This window comes from Notechis scutatus, chromosome 11 (assembly GCF_049901735.1).
Source record: "Notechis scutatus isolate UNSWTSFEM ecotype Mainland chromosome 11, rNotScu1.2, whole genome shotgun sequence".
In the NCBI taxonomy this organism is placed as follows: domain Eukaryota; kingdom Metazoa; phylum Chordata; class Lepidosauria; order Squamata; family Elapidae; genus Notechis; species Notechis scutatus.
Window position 1 is genome coordinate 6,656,475 of NC_142019.1, and position 16,371 is coordinate 6,672,845.

At 42.0% G+C, this 16,371-nt stretch overlaps 1 protein-coding gene across 19 annotated transcripts in view; it reads right to left on the reverse strand.

The window, feature by feature from the left end:
- Nucleotides 1-4,791: 4,791 nt before the first annotated feature.
- SEMA6D (semaphorin 6D) overlaps nucleotides 4,792-16,371 on the reverse strand; it is a 308,201-nt gene continuing 296,621 nt past the window's right edge. For 9 of the 19 annotated variants that reach the window (XM_087972700.1, XM_087972699.1, XM_087972692.1 and 6 more), the window contains 4 exons: nucleotides 16,045-16,136; nucleotides 15,609-15,665; nucleotides 13,473-13,640; nucleotides 4,792-9,518 (listed from right to left, as the gene is read on the reverse strand). In XM_087972700.1, coding sequence (XP_087828826.1) covers nucleotides 8,212-9,518; nucleotides 13,473-13,640; nucleotides 15,609-15,665; nucleotides 16,045-16,136 — 1,624 coding nt within the window. In that variant the 3' untranslated portion in view covers nucleotides 4,792-8,211. The remainder of the gene's footprint in view (nucleotides 9,519-13,472; nucleotides 13,641-15,608; nucleotides 15,666-16,044; nucleotides 16,137-16,371) is intronic. The other 10 variants (XM_087972703.1, XM_087972690.1, XM_087972704.1 and 7 more) reach the window with 7 other exon arrangements.

Genomic DNA, 16,371 nt, shown 5'->3' on the forward strand with positions numbered 1-16,371 from the left:
ATTGAGTCCCAGCTGATCAGCTGGGTCTTCTTTGGTTGCCCTGCACAGGAGAACAGAGCTGGAAAGCAGGTTAGTGGGGTAGGGAGGGAATGGGATTTTGCAGTATCCTTCCCCTGCCACACCCACTAAACCATGCCATGTCCACCAAGCCACGCCCACAGAACCGATAGTAAAAAAATTTGAATCCCACCACTGCTATAGAGTAATGTGTCCCTTAGTACTCACTGAGCGAAAAGGTCTTGGCTGTCCATTTGTGGGCTGCTGGCATTAGTTGTAGGGATACTACACACACACACACACACACAAAATTTGGCTTAAAACAAAGTTATTATACACTACAACATTTAGAATCTTACAAATGCCCCCAAACAGGTAATATGGGATATGAAATTAATATGAAAGCCAATGGAAGTATACTCATCAGAATAATGGGAGAAAGGAAGAAAGAGAAAGAAAGAAAGAAAGACACTGAGACCAATTTCTGTAGCAATGTTCTGATCATAATTATTGAAAATTCTATATTCTATATATTCTATATTCTACCATTGGAGGCAGAAACCTGACCAATAAAATATTTATTTGTTCAATTTCTATAGCCACCCAACTCAACCAAGTGAACTAGAACCTTTCACATAAGCCTGATGTAAAAAACTCACAAGGCTTGTCTTCTCCCCAAATTCCCAATTCTATTCATCACAATCCTGCCAATTTGGCTTCCCTGCCATGTTTCTTGAGGCTCTTAACCCCCGTCTCCCATATACGCCAACCCCAAAGATTGGCCATACCCATTTTCAATAAATAAAGCAAAATAAATAAATAAAATCAAACAATAAAGCATAACCCAGAAGTAAGTTTCATTGAGATAATGGGCTTACTTCCAGCCTTGCTGTAAATCCTTATCCATGTGTGCCAAGATACAAACATTCACAAAATTGGACCCAACAACCACAGGCTTAATTGTTTCTATCTAATAAGGTTCCAGCAGACTACAGAATGATCATAAAGTGATCTACTTATTATCATCTTTAGCCAAATATGCAGAGCTGTAAGGAATCCAACAGTAGAAAGTCAAGTTTCAAACATGGTTTCCAGAACCAGCATCAAGATTCAAGGGTTCAGAGATGATTCTGCAGAGCCACAGATCAAAGAATTCACATAGGCAATCAAAAGAGATACAACTTGAAGTTAATCCACCTGGAATTGAATTCTATAAATCATTGCTACATATTAGTATTATATAGCATAGGGTTAGTTCACTTACCATTACCATACAGATTCTATTGGTTGGTGCTCATGTTGCTGTGTTTTCATGAAGGTAACAGCGTCAACAGCAAACACATTTTACAACTGATAGCACTATTTAGCAAAGTCCTTTCTGCACAGAATCTACCCAAGATCATTCCCTACTTAGGTGCATAAAGTTAAGTAGATTTGAGTTTGCGAGGTTCTAACTCTGCACAGCTTCAGTTCTTATCAAGCATTTCCCCTCTTCTACTAAACTTTACCTGAAAAACTTGTAGCCCTCCATCCATAATGACCTGTATTTCCAAGTTTTAAGAGACCTTACCATCAGTTCTGGGTTGGAAAACTCTGTATTTTAATCAGGAATTATAAGTTCTGAATCTGGTTTTCCTATGCTGGTACTAGGGTCTGATTTTTTTTGGTATCTAAGATGCTAAATTCATCCCTTTGGTTCTCTTTCAAGAATAGTGGCATGCAAAACTTCAGGATAACACTAGATGGCAACAACGAGTAATGTCTTTCATACTTTGCTGCCCTCTAGTTGTCCCCCCGCCCCCTTTTTTTTTTTTTTGCAAATCCCGTCTCATAGTCCTAGCTGTGAAAGGGCACAGTTGTTGTGGTTAGCTGGCAGCAGGTGCGGATGGCTGAGCAGAGCGAGGACTCAGATGAGGGGCCAGGACCATTAGGGAGTAGACTGCTGCCTTCAGAGATTGTGGGGGCTGGCAGCAGTGATGAGGAGGTTCCTGAGGAGCCTGTGCCAAGTGCGTGTGCACGCAGGATTGCTCGAAAGAAAGAGCAGCTACAACAGCACGGGCGACTCAGGAGTAAGGCTGCAAGGTAATGGCCCCTCCTTCAAGAAGATATAAGCCAGCTGTGAAAATAACCTTTGCAGAAGGCAAAGACGTTTTGAAACTCCAGCCTCGTGGACATTCCGCTATCCTGAGTTTGTATTTGAAGATTCTTCTTTTGCAAATTATTTCTTGTCTGTTATCTTTTGGCAAGTCTCACAGTTTGGCAAGGCTTGTGCTTATCACAGCTAATTATTTTGTGAAAGCATTGTTGGAAAAGGGCGTGGGTCAGAACAACAATGGAAGATGGAACCTGGAGAAAAATGAAATTTAATTGAAATTTGAAATGAACAAATACCCCAGTTAGCTAATGAAATGACTCTTCGCGCATTTAGTATTTTGTCCTTCTATATTCTCACCAAATTTTGGAGGTTAGATCCAAGGCCTTGAGAAACTATCTGTAGCCACAGAAGTCTCTTGTTTTTGAGAAAAGCTGTGAGTGCGACCCAGAAGTAACGCTTCTCTTCAGTTAAAGTAGGTCAGACCCCTATTAACTTGCCTAGATGAGGGGAAGGCTAGCTGGGGACTCCTTTGGGAGGGAGAATAGCGTATAAAGATCTTCAATACATCATTTGTGAAACATTTACTGCAGTTCCTGGTTTTTGAGGAAGGATGTGTATTTAGCAGAGACGATAATGAAGTGTCTTGCACTCTGAAGTCTGTATGCTCCAGGGATGGGAAAGCAAACAAAAGGGGGAGGGTTGCTTGCTGTCTTTGGCACTTGAGTAAGGTCAGCTTTTGACAAGGCATCTCAGTAGAACCCCATTAGCCTCCTGACCTTAAGCTTCAAAAACTTTTTTTTTTAATAATTATCTGAGCACAGAGAAAGCCTTAAGGCATTTATTCCAGGGACTTGTACGGGCCAGGACCCTGGCATGTCCATAATAATGTGTTTTGCTTAAGGGTGTACAAAAGAAAAGACATCCATAAATAAAAACAAAGAAAACTGGGACGTCGCTTGTTCGTATTAAGTTTTGGTTACCTACCTGCATTTTTACCTTTCAGGATGAGTGGAAAAAAAATGCTATCCTTGCAATCTGAAAGGAGCTGTTGGTTGTTCAGAAGAACTGGATCTAGCTACCAGCTGAAGAACTTGTTTCTGAATGGTTGCAATTACAAATTCAGAAAAGGCCCTTTAGCAACTCCTTAGATTAGCAAGCAGGTCGCTTTTAATAACTCTAAACCAGGGTTGTGTGTAAGGAGCATGTGGTTCAGTTTTCCTGTGCAGATGGGGCTGTCAGGCATTAGAAGAATGAGCATTGTGAAAAATGTGGGGCCCTGATATCTAGGCAAGGACATTGCAAGTAGTCTTCCAGACCAGTGTGAAGTCTCCAGGTGTAAATCCCTACATGTCTGGTGCTATTTATGCATCAGGTATGAACAGTGAAAAGACACACAGGTAAATGCAATTGCCCTTACTAATGCTCTAGGAATAGGAAGTCTACAAAGATCAACACACTAGCATTGTATTATTATTAGTCATGCATTAGTACTATATGACATGCTGGCTAGGATGGGTTTACCGATAGAAGATTATATTTGTAGGCAGGGCTGAACTGGTGCTCCTTGGTGCTCTCTGAGCTTGGTGGTTTTCTTGCAGATGTTTCACTACTAATTTAGGTTAGGTGGTCTCAATCTTTCGGGTTTTGTGAACCAGCAGGGAGAGGCAGAGTGCACATGGTTCCATGCAAGCAGCAGGCACGCATGCTTGCGTGTGCAGTTTCATTTGCACAAGCAACGGGCACTCACACAAATGAAGCTGCATGCTTCCATCACTTGTGCGGCCCGGTTCCAAAAGGGCCATGGCCCAATTCTGGGCCATAGCCCAGGGGTTGGGGAGCCCCTGATCTAGATAACATCATTAGTGCTAGAGTTAGGGTTCAACCACCACTGATGATGTTACCTAGATTGGTATTGAAACGTCTGCAAGACAACCATCCCACTCAGAGAGCACCAAGGTCCCCATAGGATGGATTTAAAAAAAAAACATGAAGTTCTCCACTATTCACAAATATTCACAGCAGCAGATGGGTTAGCTCCTGGAGAGCGCTTCCACTGTAGGGTTGTGGGGAATGATGGCGCATGGATGTCCAGATTCCATTGTTGCCCATGTTCCACCAGGAGTGGCTCTGTTGTGGCCTGTCAGCCACTGGCCCCTCCAGAAGCTGAATTGGATGAGGAAGCGGCATGGGCGTCAGGGCAACCTGAGAGCTCCGAGGGAGCTGGCAAAGAGAGAGAGAGAGAGGCAGAGCCTGCGCCAGCCATCACCCCTCAGATGGAGAGTCAACAGCTCCCAGGTCTGGAGATGGATGATGAGGAAGAGGAGGAACAGCTGGGTCCAATGTCTGATGTGCAGATGTGTAGAAGGCAGAGGAGAGGAGAGCAAAGGGAATCTATGGGCCAGTCCTTGGGACAGAAGAGCCACTGCTGCTAGCTAAGCCCTACCCTAGCTCTAATAAAAGGCAGGGGGCAGAGATGGATAGATGTGGCAGAAAACTATTCATCTTCCGGTCGGATGGACTTGTTCTCCTGCAGTGAGAGAGACAGACTTTTTCCCGGGGCTGCTGGCACTCCTAATAAAGGAATCATTGCTTCAACTACTAGGATATGTCGTGTTTGGGGAGCTGGGTCAGAACAGGCTCTTGATGGACGGGGTCTACTATTTCCATCTGTGCAATCAAGTGAGATGTGAGATGCGTGCTCCTTTTGAAGAGTTTATTTCATCTTTACATGCGGTGTTAAAAACCCAAAGGACGTCTTTTATTTACACATCCACAGCACAAGTTTACAAGATATCTATACATGTTAACGTACCCTATAGCTTGTATAGAGTAGCTTTTCTTTTCTCTCTTGTTTTTTTCCGGGTTACTGTTTATTTTTATTTTTTTTAAGCTGTACCATTTAAAAAAGATACAATCTGCATTTACCTTTGCACAAATGGATAAAGCATGTGTTTATTTTTTAAGGAAAAAAAAACCCAACACAAATTATAAATTAACAGAATAAAGACTATGTCGAATGTTAGAGATTTTTTTTTTTTCAACAGAAATACTGAGATGACTCACATTACCCACTAACGAGGCAGCACAATGTTACAAAAATGTTATTCGGATTCACATAACATTTATGTTTCAGTTTCACACAAGTATGTATTACTCATTAATCATTGTAAAGTGACGTCAATTACATTTTTGCCATTTGATTTCTTTTCTCTCTCTCTTTCTTTTTTTTAAATTAAAAGGTATTAGTTGCAAGACTGAAGATATTTTTTAGAAAAAAAATTACTTGTGGCATTTTGGGAGACCAGTAAAGCTTGACATACAGATTGGAAAAGGAGTTTAATTGTCTATATGAAAGAACAATCCCTTTCAAAACTTTCTTTTTTCACTTATGACAGCAACAGATGTTTTGACCTGTAAACTTAAGAGATTGGTTACAGAGACTTCAGCAACCAAATGGTGGAACATCCAACACAAACCAAGTTCTTCATCTGAGTTGACAATCGGCGATAAGCACACACACTGTAGCCTGTGCAACTTTGGGTGGCTTGTATTATCCTAGAAATCTCATATGGTTTCCCATTGTTGCAGTTTGATTCTTAAGCAATTCAGGGATGAATGTTTAGCACAGCAAGGTTTCTTGGCTTATAGTTTACTTTTTCATGGATAATGAACGGTTTCGCAGAAAATATTAATCCCTTCCTTCTCTGCTTTTTTTTCCTTTCATGTTTTGGGACACTGCAGAGAGAACTTAAAAGCACTCAGGGGTTTATGATGTACTATTACAGAGAACACTTGACAGGATTTTTAGTAGTAAGCGATTGGAGGGGTGGGGAATCATTCTTGTGAATAAGGCACAAAATGCACAGATCTGAGTAAAGTCACACACATAATATTTACAACAGTGTTGTTTGTTGGCATGGCTTCAAAGAAACCACAAGCTAAAAAGATGGGCTGTGCTTCTGTTGAATTTTGATGGATGGATCCTGCTAAGACATTGGGGGGGAATGGCTATATTATGGGGATAATGTTCACATTGATTCTCCCTCACTTAGGAACGTAGTATATATTGGGTGTGTTCACATAACATCCAAAGCCAACATCTGTTACAACAGTAAGAGCATTGCCTGAACCTTCTGGTTCTTACCACAAGTGTTGGAAGGGTACATTTTCAAAACTTGGGAGGAAACCACAAAGCTTCATACAGAAGCAGACAACTAGATGTTACTAACTACAACTTTGAGTATCCCTCACCAATCACTGTTGGCATGCTTCCTACAGACATTGGAACTTGTAGTTTAGCAATAACTAGAGACCTACCAACTGCTTTTGCAGCTTCAAGTGACCCTTCCTCAACCTTGTGTCCTCAAGATGTGTTGTACTCACAACTCCCAGACTTCTAAGTTGGACTACTGAAACTTGCAGTCCTAACTTATCTGGAGGACCAGAGTCGGGAATGTCAGCTCAGTGTTCTAGGAACATACTCAATAAGTTCAACAGAGCTCTTTAAAAGTGAGAAGAATCTCCTTTCAATGACGTAAGCAGTTCTCGGAGAAGCCCAATGGCAAACATGCCTTCCTACCTCACGTTACGTTTGACATGTTGTTGGACTCATAAAAGACAACAATGGGGTTTCTCCTTGACTTCCAATGAGCTTAAGACAGTTGGTGGAAGGATACTGCAGGAAGCTATGGAGCAACGCTTTGAAAAATGCAATCTGGGGTATTTTTCCTGCATGCGAATGTCCTCTTTTTCCTTCGTGAAGATGTGTTTGAAATTTGGGGAAATTAAGAACCTCCATACTGGATGGCTTCAGCCCTTGATGTTTTGAAGGACAGTAACTTAAACAGTGGTTGGGTCAACGGAAACCCATTCAAACGATATTTGGAAATTTGATACCTAGCTTTAGAGCAGCCTGGCTTTGGGTATCTATGTTTGGCTTGTTTCCCATTGTACCTAATTGTGTCCTAGGCCACAATCAAGACAGGTAGTCCTCAACTTACAACAGTTGGTTTAGCAACCCTTTGAAGTTACAATGGCACCGAAAAAAAGTGGCTTATGAACCGTTTTTCACCCTTGGAACTGTTGTAGCAAGATTCGGACCTTGGGAACTGGCATGCATTAGTGACAGCTGCAGCGTCCTGGGGTTATGCGATCCACTTTTGTGACCTGCAGCGATTCACTTAACAGCTGTGGCAAGAAAAAAGTCATAAAATGGGGCAAACTTAATTTAATCGATGTCTCGCTTAGCGACAGAAATTTTGGGCTCAACTGCAGCCGTAAGTGGAGGACTACCTGTGTCGCCAAGCCCGCTGCACCAGATCTGCAGCACGTCTTTGCAAGGCAAGAGTACCAGAGTCAAAGCCGCCGGTAGGTCCTCATTCTTTCACAAATGTAAACATTTCCATCCGGACAACACAATGGAATTGAGCACCTCCTCAGGATTCAAGGCTTCCTCGCACCCTTGCATGTAACCCCCCTCATACCCCTCCTCTTTTTTTAATCTGTGCCTTTAAAAAAAAAACTGTCATCCTTTGGAGGCAAAAAAATAAAAATGCTACTGTTGGACCAAGAGGCTGAAGTTCAGCTCGCGGCTTCTTAACCAACAGATGTTGTCGAGACATATTTTTTTTTTTTCCGGATATTTGTGCAAGAGGCAAGGCAAATGCATACATAGTTAAAACGTTCACATTTTGTGGGAAGACTACACAGTATGGCAGTCTAAAAAACAAACCCCCTTTTTTTATTCTTATTTTAATTATTATTAATTTCAAGTATTTGTTTTTGTTCGCGGATCTGCTTCCTGCCTAAGTACTCTAAAGTAGCTCTTTTGAAGTGGCCATGGAGTCCTGTCCTTTTTTTTTTTTTTTTTTGTGCTACGTCTCTCCTCCTCTCCCAACATAAGGGATGCAATGGCCAGCCCTTCCTCTCTCTTTAACACATTGGGCAAGTGGAGTCTTGCTGCGGGCCAGACAAAACCAGCCGATGGAGCAAAAAGAGCCTGGTTGCCCCCAGATTCGGTTCCCCCCACCAATGCCCTCCATGACAAGTGAGTCGGAGTCTTTCCTTCCATCTGTCCTGCACCATCGCCCCAAGATCTCGATGGGTTGAGTAGGCAAGTTTTAGTAACTGTATTTGTTCAGTGGCCTGACCGAAGGTGTCTGTGGGGCAAAAGAAGGTTTGGGTGGCACATCTGGCTTAAGAGAGGGCATCCTCTTTATCCCTGTCCGAGGAAGCGTTCCGTTGCTTGTGTAACTGCTTTGCCTAGACAAGGAAGGCTGTAGATGGACGCTGACCGGCGTCCCTTGGATGTAGTCCATCTTTGTGCCTCCAGTTGGAGTCATATATCCTCCCCGGTTAACGCTAGGCTGCCTGGATAGCAGCATCCCATTCGGGGAGTTTAAGTTTTTAGGAAGAGCTGATATAGAATGCCTCTGGGAAGAATTCTTGTGGTAGCCCCTTTGCCTTTCCAAAGAGGTCATGGGTGCTGCCGGTGCATTGGGGACGTCCACCCGTTTTGTCGGGCTATTTCGTGGCAGGGTGGAAGGAGGGGAGTACAAAGAGGCTTCCCGGTGAGGGACTTTGGGGGGGACCTCTGTCACGTTCCCCATGGAATCCAACATTAAAGTCTGGTGAGCCACCTGAAGGTCAGCCATGATGGCTTTGGAGTTGCTGGGGGCTTCGTTTAAATGTTTCAGGAAGTCATTCAAGGTGTTTCTGGAATCCACAGATCGCCTGTGGTCTCTTTTGCCTGAGGACTTTGTGAGCGGGTGGTCCACATTGGGCATCTTTTTGTCCACTTTGTGCGCATTAGAATTGGAGAAGGACATGTTGTAATCGTGGGTGGCATTGGGAAGGACGATGGCGCTGGGAATGTGCCCGTGACTTAAAGGAGAATGGGGTGGAGGACTGGAGGGGAAAAACTGAGGACTCTTCAAGGGGGCTTCTTTTCTTGAAGAGCTGAGGTTGTTCTGGGCCTTCTCCATCTGGCTCTTCATCCCTTGTAAGGCCTTTTGCTGAAGCACAGGAGTCGATTCCGGGGTCGGAAGAGCTGCCAGTTCTGGCGGTTGGGCTCTGTGGTCCACCATCAACATGGACTTCGTGTCCGCCGTCTGAGGCAGCTCTTTGCGACTCGTCAGCAAGTTGGAATAAAGTTTGGGCGAATCGATGTTCTGCTGATACTCCTTCACTGGGCTGTCAAATAGGCCGTTCAGCTTGGCAAAACTCCCACTGGAATCCGTGCAGGATTGAGCTGACTCCGCGTCTTTGTGAATCTTCCTCGATTTTCTCACAAAAACATCTCGGTAACAGTAAACAGCCACGCCGGCAATAAACGCTCCCAGGAGGAAAGCCGCAAAGACACAGGTAATCAGGACATTCATGTGCACCATTTGGTTGGAATCACCCGATTGGACTTCCCACCTCACACCTATGACAAGCACACACATGATGGGCAGGTTAGAGGGTACTTTGGATGATCAAATCACGAGACAAATGTTTGCTACTTCAAGTTGCATCCTAAGGGCACCTAACTCAAACTTGGTGTCTTGAACGTACAACCCTTTGAGCAGCATCAAGGAATTATATCACTCTTGACAAGGAAGTGATCCACAAGGAGCACCCCAAGTACATTCTAATGATCTATCTGCATTATGAAACACCTGTGTAAATTCTTGCTGCTTAAAATCTCTCTTCTCTTTCTCAGTCCAGCCATCCCAGGTTCTGATTAAACATAAACTGGACAGGAACTAATACAGCTTCCGTGCTTTCGTGTTTATGGTTGAATGAACTGAAATGAATGGATTTTGAGAGGACTTGACATTCCTGAAACAGTGTCCAAGATATGAAGCAGCCCTTATAAGTGCCAAATAAACATACTTAAAGCTGATCTTTAGAAGCCAAATTGTGGCTATTCCTAGATTTATTATTCTTGTGTGTGGTGGATCTTTCTTGGTGTGGAGTTGCACATAGATGTTGCAATGATATACTGTACAGCCTACGAAAGAGTTGAGTGTATGCAATCAATAGCAAAGTGGAAACTGCGCTTATGGTTTGTAAGAACAACCCCATTATTCCTACCCACTCTTGGTCAGCCTTCTACATTTTGGAGATACGATGTGCCTGATCTTTCAATGAGGTCATGATTTGGCCTACTTTGGCATCTCCACTTCTTCAGAAGTCCTGCGCTAACCATATGTTGGGCTGTGAGATCAGCAAAAGGGCATGATATATAGTGATGGCATAGATTGGCATTTCATTATGTGTGGCACTGTGGCCATTCAACATTCTTTCTGAGCTTCTTCTTCTTCTTCATAGACGGTAGGCAAAAACTGACTGTGGACATGATGCAATACATCTCCAAAGCAGGAAAGCCAATAGACTGAGTTACCCTTTATTGAGAAGTATTCCTGCTGGATTTCATATCCATTATAGGCACTTCTCTGAAGCGAAGGAGATGTGAGCTAACTCTTACCTAGTTATAAATGCCCAACAGGAGCAAGCTTATATCCTTACTGTGAAGGACATTAAACCACCAGCAGCTGTTTCCCATCCTTTTTCTTTCTGGTGGCTGGTTTTCTCTGCTCTTAAAGGAGCATGATGGCTTGAGTGGATGGAACACTGGGCAGGAGGCAGTGTTTGAGACCCGAGAGTTGCTATGGGGAGGGTTCGAGCTCTGGTCCTTCACTTCAGCTCCTGCTGGGGATGTGAAAGGAACCTCCCACTGGGCATCCCCCGGGGCAATGTTGATGTCACTGACTAATCCTTTCAATCCAGAAGCGCCTTAGTGCTTCTGACACAAGTGCAACAAAGTCATCTAACTTCCAGTAAAGCAACTATAACTGGGGAGAACTTCTGCCGAAGTAGAAAATCAAAAGCGCTGTTGTGAAGGTGCATCACTGATGGCTCCAATTCTCAGCTGGCAGGAGGATGGGGCAAATTGAAGGCTGATGTGAAGATCTCCTTGCACAACTACCTATAGAATTTCTCAGAAGCAGACTTGGGACAAGCATATTGAGACTTTGCTTTGTTTTTGGATACAAGATGTGACTTCTACTCCAAGCTGATCAACCTGTGGGTTTATCAGCTTGAAGAACTTTCCGAATACGATATTTTGCCAATCTATCCTCCTTCTGTCCCCAAGTCTCCTTTTAAGACACACAAATAGTAGCTCATATGTTATTAACTTTAACAATTTCTGCTGGAAAATTGAGGTTAGAAGGTGTTACTCTGCCACACTGCAATTAATAACTCATGGAAGGATTTCTCTCTCAATTCCCTGCCTGACTCATAAATCAGAAATCAAATGCGAGATAGGATTATGCATATATATATATATATATATATATATATATATATATTTATATTATTTATTTATAACTTTTTCTTAGGTTGTCTGCAGATTTAAAAAAGAAAAAAAAAAGAACGATATTATATTTTTACAGTTTATGCTTGAATAAGGAATGCACATTTGGAATCTCATGCTGGTTTAGAAATGATTGATTAATGAAAGATATTAGTTTTTTCCTAAAATATAGAATGCATCTAATTTAGTCTTGATAGAATAATTAAAATTGCAATTAACACACAATTATTGGAGCTTGCATATTTTTCTGACAGCAGTTTTATTACTTCTTTGTGTTAAGGCAGCCACAGACACCATTTTGGCAAGAAAATGTTAGTTTGGAAAGATGCATCTACTTGTGTTATTCTAACACCAGGCAGAAAACTTAAAATGAAGAGGAACATTATTATTATTGTTATTATTATTAGTGTTGCTGTTGTTATTATTTGTTAGAGGCAAGGCTTTTGATGAGAGTTAAACGTGTTCAGAGTTACTGATTTTAATGGCTTGGTGTGAAAGAAGGGGTGAGATAAGGACAGAGAGGCCAAAGACAAAAAAAGTGCCACCATATATATATATATATGGTGAGTAAATCCGGATAAAGATTTCAAAGGACACTCAAGCTATAAAACACCTGAAGCAAAAGGAATGTCAGAAGGCTTGAAAGGAAACCTGATACGTTGCAGGGACTATTAAAAGGCAAATAAGGTCCTAATCATTTAAGCAAGGAGAAAATGGGGACAAGGGTGTGCACATATGCAGTATCTACCGAGAGGTATGTAAACATGAGGCAGTTCAGGTGAGTGGATAACTGAGAGCTGGGTTTAAATACACGGCCACAGAAGAAACTTGACTTAGTGACGTTGGACCTCTGTCCAAATCTTAGAAAAACTTGAGCAGGTTGAGAACATGGCCCTATTTTTGCTTTCGTAGCAATCCAGTGGCGTATCATCACATTTCATGATTTGATGGGTCTGAGAGCAAGACAGAGAGGTCAAAAGTAATCCCGTGAAGCTAGTGACAGAAAGGACATTTGAGGCAAAGCCTGTTCTACTGCTTAACTATGGGTCCAAAATAGCTACCCTCTATTCTCTAGATTGGTTGGGGTTTGATCAGAACGTAAGGTATTACATCCAACATTGTTGGGTGAATTGTAGGTCTCTCTCTGTCTCTCTCGGTCTGTCTCTCTCAACTTATTTAGAACAAGGATCTCCAAACTTGGCAACTTTTAGGTCTTATGGACTTTAACTCCTAGAATTTCTCAGCATGGCCAGCTGAGGAATTCTGGGAGTTGAAGTCCACAAATCTTAATGTTGCCAAGTTTGGAGAGACCTTATTTAGAAGATATACAGCTCTGTTCCTTCAAGCAACCACATTCTACTTCAAGCTCATACAGAAGTCTGAAAAGGATGCAGTTGTTTGTAGGTATCTTATGCTACGCTAACATAAAACCTGTAACACTTCTACTGATCTGTTTTAGAAGCATGTGTGGTGCTACTAAACAACAATAAACCTTGGAAAGTTGACAGGTGGGTAGAAATAGAATAACCAAGTTGGAAGGGACCTTGGAGGTCTTCTAGTCCAACCCCCTGCTTAGGCAGGAAACCCTATACCACTTCAGACAAATGGTTATCCAACCTCTCCTTAAAAGTCTCCAGTGATGGAGCACCTACAATTTTTGAAGGCAAGCCACTGATTGATTGTTCTGTCAGGAAATATCTCCTTAGTTCTAGGTTGCTTCTCTCCTTGATTAGTTTCCACCCGTTGCTTCTTGTCCTGCCCTCAGGTGCTTTGGAGAAGAAAGAACAAGGGTTGGCTGACATGAGTTATGAAACCCATCTCTTGGTTGGTTCCCTCAGATCCACATTTCACCTTTTCAGTTCTTTTTTTGATGCGCTATGTCGCTCTGCCTTTGATCTACACACACTCTGCATACCCATTGAGCGAGGGAGGTCCAGGCTTATGGACTGAATCTTTGAAAATGGCTGAAGGTATCAGGTTTTCTTTCAACTGCAATAGAATTCCCTCTTTCGGCCTTACCCTTTGGAACCCCTGATAAAGGTTCAGAGTAATCAGAAGTATTTGGGTCATCTTGAGCTACAAATTTCCGAGAGTCAGTCACTTTAGGTTTCCAGGAACCAATCACTTTGGGCGAGATAACAGGGATACTTCCCACTGTGGTAATGGAAGCTGAGGATAGCATCATGTCTGTGGTGGCAAACAGATTTTTAATTAATGTGCATTACAGTTGTTTTTCTTGTTCTTTCCTTTTTTAACCCCCTCATCCACTGCCGGCTTTATTCAATGGCTGCTAAGTAATCTTTAGAGGGAGATGTTTAATGGGAATCTGTACGAGAAAAAGGATAGACAATAAAGCATGATGCTGCTCTTGTGAATTAATGTCCAAATCAGATTAAAATGAGAGTTCAGTTCAATATAACCGATTGGCCTTATTAGTCCACTTGAAATGAGATGGACAGATCATGTCAAGAGGCAAAATCTAATTTATTTATCCATTTGGCTCACTACTGTCAGCTTCGGCTGGCACTCCAGGTAAGCCTTTTCCTATCATGACTGTTGTCCAAGCAGATGTCAGAGTCTGAATTTCTCCAGGCTCAGTATAAGCCTGAGTGGGAGTTTAGGCTTATGGTCTAAAAAAATGCGACACCTAAAACCTATGGCATTGTGTCCAAGGGAGACAATAAATTCCATTTCCTTAGGGCGTTCATTTGCTGTGGTTCCATGTAAAAAAAAAAATGGATAAGAGGCTGGATTTGGAAGCTCATCAAAATGCAAGCTATGGCAAGGGATGCTTTTTTTTTTTTTTTTTTTTTAATGCTCTGAGCATGGTTGATCCAACACTCTTCTGCAACAGCTGAAGAGGGGGCTTTATATGGATAGAGGGTAGGTTGCAGGGATTTGCAAATTTAATTAATTTAGGCATGTTAGAACGAAACAATCCTCTAAGATCATGTAGTGGGTAGTGAGAATGACCTTGCAGCTGAAGCAACAGATAAGAGGCATCTGAGCCCAGAGCAGAAATGGGGCTTGAAAAAGCAACCTGCTGCCTGCATCCCATGGATGGGACTTTGCTTGTTTTGCGTGGCCTGGTTTGTGGTATGCTGTGGTCCAGTGCTGGTTCAGGGATTGAGGGTTGGGGACCCCTGTTGTCAGGCTAACATGTCATGGGGTTATTTTGGTCACTGAACTGAAATAAGATATTACAGTGGCAAAATGAGACAAGTTTTATTAAAACCTGCACAGCTTCTCATCTTAATAAGTGTTAAAAGTTCAAAGATACACTTAGAATGGGATGTTTAGGGTGGATGCTTTATATATGCTTTATGTATGGCTAATTAAATAAATTAGCTGAGCTTGTCAATCATTCCAATAGCAGTTCAGGACTAATCCAGAAAAGAATCATTGATTTCCAGGCTGGTGTTTATGCATTCCCAGTAGCTCAAAAAATCATAATTTCCCCACCCTCTTCCCTAATTTTCTCTACAATTTTGGTTCTGAAGAAGAAGAAAAAAACACATGTACAACTTCAGAAGTTATAATGTTAAGTATAATTATCAGCACAAATGCATTCTTATTACTGGAAAAATCAACACAATTCAAACAGAGAAATACACATTTCGGAAAATGCGTATTTGAGGTAAAGGAACTGGGAGACATAGGAAAAATAAAGAAAGGGAGAATCAGGCAGGCATCCATATATTGAATTATGACAAGGAGGTGGTTAGCATTCAAAAATGTATGACTGGAGGTGGAGGGTGGAAAGAGTAGGCGAGAAAATCTCATCCATGTCGATCAGATTTGTGGGTGAATAAAAGAAGGACCTCAATTAATAATGAGCTGTTAAACATGCAGCTATATGAGGTGAAAAGTATTGAGTGAGCCAAAAACGACTGGCTATATCTTGTCCATCAGTGGGAATATGATTAAAAGCAGAAAAGCAAAAATATAAATTAAAAAAGCGAAAGATTGCCAACTGCATCCAAAGGAACGTTAGATAACAAAAAGAGAGAGAAAGGAAAGAAAGAAAGAAAGAAAGAAAGAAAGAAAGAAAGAAAGAAAGAAAGAAAGAAAGAAAGAACTGAAAATATCCAAACTGAAGGAAAGAAAAGCTTCATTAATTGGGGGGAAGGAAAAAAATGATTGGAAAAAACTAACCAGATGTTGGATCGCCAAATATTTTGTAATCTGGTGTAGTTGTAGTAGGCAAAATTTCTAAAAGAATTAAAGGAACACGTAATCAGTGAAAAGTAACCAAAAAGAAAAGCAAAAGATTTTCAAAGCCTGAGCAACGGAAAAATCAGAAAATAAAACACAATTGGCTACCCAAAAGGGAGGGAAAAACAGGGGTTAAAAAAAAATTTAAAAAGGGTTCAATATAATAACAAAGTGGCTGTGGACCTTCACGAACCAGCGTGATGGTTGGGGGGAAAAAACGGTCGAAGAAATCCACCACCCAAGATCAAACAGCTTTCAATTTAAAGGGAAGGCAAGTGCTCAGTGCCATTAAATAAGGATCTTCCACACCACTGTGCGGCTCACAAACCAAACCATGCTGCATTCTCAAGAGGACGTCAAAGGTGGAGGAGCTTACCGTCGCAATCCCCCAGATGGGCAGTGTTGCCGTACTCCACGTCTTGCTCATACCCTCCAAGGCTGTGGTTGTATGAAACAAATAAAGACAACCTGCAATTAACAGCGTGAGTTGGGGAAACCAAAGAGGGCTACAACATCATCAACATTATCACTGAAACAAAGACAAGGACTCTAATGTGGTATGTATGCAGAGGTGGCATTCAGCAGGTTCTGACCGGTTCTAGAGAACCGGTAGTGGAAATTTTGAGTAATTTGGAGAACTGGTAAATACCACCTCTGACTGGCCCCACCCCATCTATTCTCTGCCTCCTGAGTCCCAGCTGAT